Below are 3,433 nucleotides of genomic sequence, written 5' to 3'. Positions count from 1 at the left end.
AATGGAAAGAAAGGAGTCTTTTATAAAATTTTACTTATTAATAATTTGTAATTAATAGAATTTATTTTAATTGTTAGTTATTTCAATACCACGTAATCTTATAATTTATAAGATTTATTAATTATTACGATCTAACAACACATTAACATGAATAAATATCGCAAGGTGGTCCCTATCATCGTTCGCTTAAAAGATACGTCAAACAGTAAGGTAGAACTGGAAAACGACGGTTATCCAGTAACCGGAAAACTTCTGATATGCAGCACAGATCCTAAGATTTCCCATATCAATTGGATTTATTATTTAAGAGGTGTACGCGAATAATAATTCTGGCATACAATGCAGATACAGATTCTAAAATTTCCTTTATCAAGTTGATTTATTATTTAAGAATTGTGTACATGAATAATAAATGAGTAACATATCAATATCTAACGAGATATCGCTGTGTATTATCGCATTTTATTCGCGTCATAAAATTGTATTGATTACAAATGATAATTATATCATTAAAAAAAAATGCGCTCTTTCTGCGAGAGAGATCATGTTTTAAAGCTCTAATCATGTAAAGTCCAAAGGGTATCTAGATACTCGTCCGTCATGGTTGCGCACGCGCCTCGCTCCGGAGGCCCCGGAGTAGTCCGGAGTCCGGAGCGCCATAGTGATTCGCAATCCCTGTAATGGTGGTTCGTAGCAGCTTCGTAAACACAGGAGGATCCGGAAACGTTCCCGGCTAGGCCGTCGCCCGCGACAACATGTGAATTTCGTGAAACCGGCGTCTCTCGGATCCCCCCCGTGATCGCCGCGACTGCTCCGTAGCGAGAACCTAACCTAACGAAAGCCTTTCAAGCGACGGTGAGTTTCACGGCGGTCGACACCGCTGCTACTATTCTCGTATAATCCGCTTCCTCATAAACTTTAGTATCGCTCGTCGTTCCTACGGGCGGAACGATTTCTTTTACGGACGAAGTCCTACTCGCGTTTCCTCCCGGTCGAGTGTCCCCGGGGGCGGCGAGCCGCCACGAAAACGGATCTCGCACGATTTCCGTTCGATGACGGTGTGTCATAGGAGCGGCTCGTGTTGATCCTACAGCATCAGGCCATCAGGCATGCACCTAGTGCATGCGGCGCAATCATACGCGCGCGATCTTGTTCGGGTGTGCGTACTTTCGTCCTACGTCGCGCCACCATGAGCGAGGAGTCTAGGAAGATAGTGACCAGGTTCCACCCCATCCACGGCGAGAACATCCTCCTGTGCGAGGACAGCACGGTGGCAGTGCGCACCACAAGCTTTGCCAACTCGGTAGCCTTCAGCGAGAAGCCGTTGCAGCCGGGGGAGATCTTCCTCGTGGAGATCGAGAAGACGGAGAGGGGATGGAGCGGACACATGCGGCTGGGTCTCACCCTGATCGATCCGGCTTCGGTCAACAACAACCTGCCTCAATACGCGATGCCTAATCTGGTTCGACTAGGCAACACATGGATCCTCGCTATAACTAGGAATCAAACTATCTGGGACAACTTTGACGGTGGTCTATCATCTACATACACCTCTCTTACTGGTTAGTATCTGTTATATGAAATTACTATGATAATCTTGTAAAAATTCTATTTATGAATGTAATATTACTTTAACTTGTGAAGGAAGTTTGTTAGAAACGATATAATATATTTGTAATATTGATATAAAAATTACTATGATACAAAAAATAAAATAATAAAGGTATGAGAACATAATAAAAGCGTTAACGATAATAACACATGTATTAGATACATTCCAAATTTGTAGCATATTATATGCTTGCTGAATGTTATGTGCTTATCCATCATCAAAGGTATACCACCAGGAATACCAGCCAGAGAGAAGAAACTGGTCACGGATGGAGTCAACGTGCAAACGTCGCGCGGTGTTATTCCCTTCAACGCTCTCAAGCCAAATATAGACGGTTCTTCCCAGTGCATCCTGCCTACGGATGCGGGCAGTCGTATCGGTATCATGTATGTGCCGCAAGCTGGTTGTCCCGATAAGGCAGAAATGCATTTCATTATCAACGGCGAGGATCAGGGTGTATGCGGAAAGGATATTCCTTATAAGGCGGGACCCTTGCGCGCGGTGGTGGATGTCTACGGTACCACGAAACAAGTTCGGATAGTTCAACTGTATGGAGGTGAATATCTATAATCTATATCTTACATTAAGTCTTGCTTTTTTTCTCAACGCGCTTTCTGTGTGTTTTCAGCAGTATCAACGCTACAGAGTGCATGCCGCGACGCTATATTGCAATACACCAAGAGAAACGCAGTCAATCTGCTCCCTTTGCCGAGACTATTGAAGGACTATTTGTTATATCAATCACAGTGAGAATCAGCTCATTCCGTTTTCGCATATATGTTTAGGAAGCAGTACCCGTTAATTTCTATATCTTTTTCCCAGTGATATTTTCAGTGTTTAGTATATATATGCGTAATACATGTTCTATTAATTATCGATGACTGCCGGTACATGTGTCGACTCGAAACGTTCGTACGAATTTATTTGTTTCTATACATATCTTTTCGGAAGTGTATACGATAGAAACGGTTGACATCTACGTAACGAAGGTTTGTTTTACTCGCGCGTTTTGAAGATTTTTCTGAGGTGGAAATACTAAATCATGATGTGTACATAGTGTAACGAAATGTTGATCGCTGCAAAGTCGAGAAATTCAGCGAGATCGTATTGAAAGTTTAACTGTAAGTATCATTCGGAAATGATCATTTATGAGACGTGATGACGCCATACATAAAAGTTAGTTATATTTTCGGGCAGTTACTTTCGCTCTACCTATATTTGCTGAGTTCTCTATTTATTATAAGATACGTAGGGTTAAGTTGCAATTGACACTGTTGTTAAATAAACAAAAACGAAGGATATTAATATAAGTGTCCAAAGCAAACTTGTTTTACAAAATAAAGATATTTATAAGAAGAAAAAAAGAAAACTATCCCATCGACATTAGGATCCAATCTATCCAATCGATGTATATCCTATATAACATTATATAATATGTGCATATCTTGTATATTTTTTACTTGTTATAAAATTACATCATTTAACAACATTATGATACATATATCCATAGCAACTTAATTAAAAATAAATCTATCTTCTTATATATTAGAGAATTATGTTGCAGCTTAGTTCGTAGGGAAACACATACTTAACAATACAATGTAGGCGATAAATGCGCTTAGAAATGCCAACCATCCTATAAGCACTATAATATATCTCCATGGCGATATTTTGCTATTCGATTGCACGAGGTCAGTATTGTCATCCACATCTGCTTCTATTTTGGCTGTCGCGGCAGGATCCAGAATGCTGATTAAAAGAATTCGTCCAAATTGACTGCGCAAAATGGACGTCGTGCCGGCTGAGATCCACATGGGTGGC

General features: G+C 40.7%; 1 protein-coding gene across 3 annotated transcripts; it reads left to right on the top strand.

Annotated features, from left to right (window-relative positions):
- The first annotated feature begins 625 nt into the window (after positions 1–625).
- LOC112453355 (neuralized-like protein 2) lies at positions 626–3,101 on the top strand. Of its 3 annotated transcripts, none has more exons than XM_025014084.1 (3): positions 626–1,562; positions 1,848–2,168; positions 2,241–3,101. In XM_025014084.1, the coding sequence occupies exons 1-3, from the start codon at positions 1,190–1,192 to the stop codon at positions 2,360–2,362; spliced, it is 816 nt and encodes a 271-aa protein (XP_024869852.1). In that variant the 5' UTR covers positions 626–1,189; the 3' UTR covers positions 2,363–3,101. The 3 variants fall into 3 exon arrangements, with proteins under 3 accessions (XP_024869852.1, XP_024869850.1, XP_024869849.1); XM_025014082.1 differs by having other exon boundaries at positions 628–1,562; positions 1,836–2,168; positions 2,244–3,101; XM_025014081.1 differs by having other exon boundaries at positions 628–1,562; positions 1,836–2,168.
- The last annotated feature ends 332 nt before the right edge of the window (positions 3,102–3,433 follow it).

This window comes from Temnothorax curvispinosus, unplaced genomic scaffold (assembly GCF_003070985.1).
Source record: "Temnothorax curvispinosus isolate PA1 unplaced genomic scaffold, ASM307098v1 QBEX01004250.1, whole genome shotgun sequence".
NCBI classification, from domain to species: Eukaryota; Metazoa; Arthropoda; class Insecta; order Hymenoptera; family Formicidae; genus Temnothorax; species Temnothorax curvispinosus.
The sequence above is the reverse complement of the archived record's forward strand: the minus strand, read 5'-3'. Positions and strand labels throughout refer to the sequence as shown.

Excerpts from the sequence above, each read along its gene's own strand:
- LOC112453355 (XM_025014081.1), top strand. The coding sequence starts at position 1,190 with ATGAGCGAGGAGTCTAGGAAGATAGTGACCAGGTTCCACCCCATCCAC. Across the intron at positions 1,563-1,835 it reads TACATACACCTCTCTTACTG|GTATACCACCAGGAATACCA; the intron begins GTTAGTATCTGT and ends CCATCATCAAAG. Across the intron at positions 2,169-2,240 it reads GATAGTTCAACTGTATGGAG|CAGTATCAACGCTACAGAGT; the intron begins GTGAATATCTAT and ends GTGTGTTTTCAG.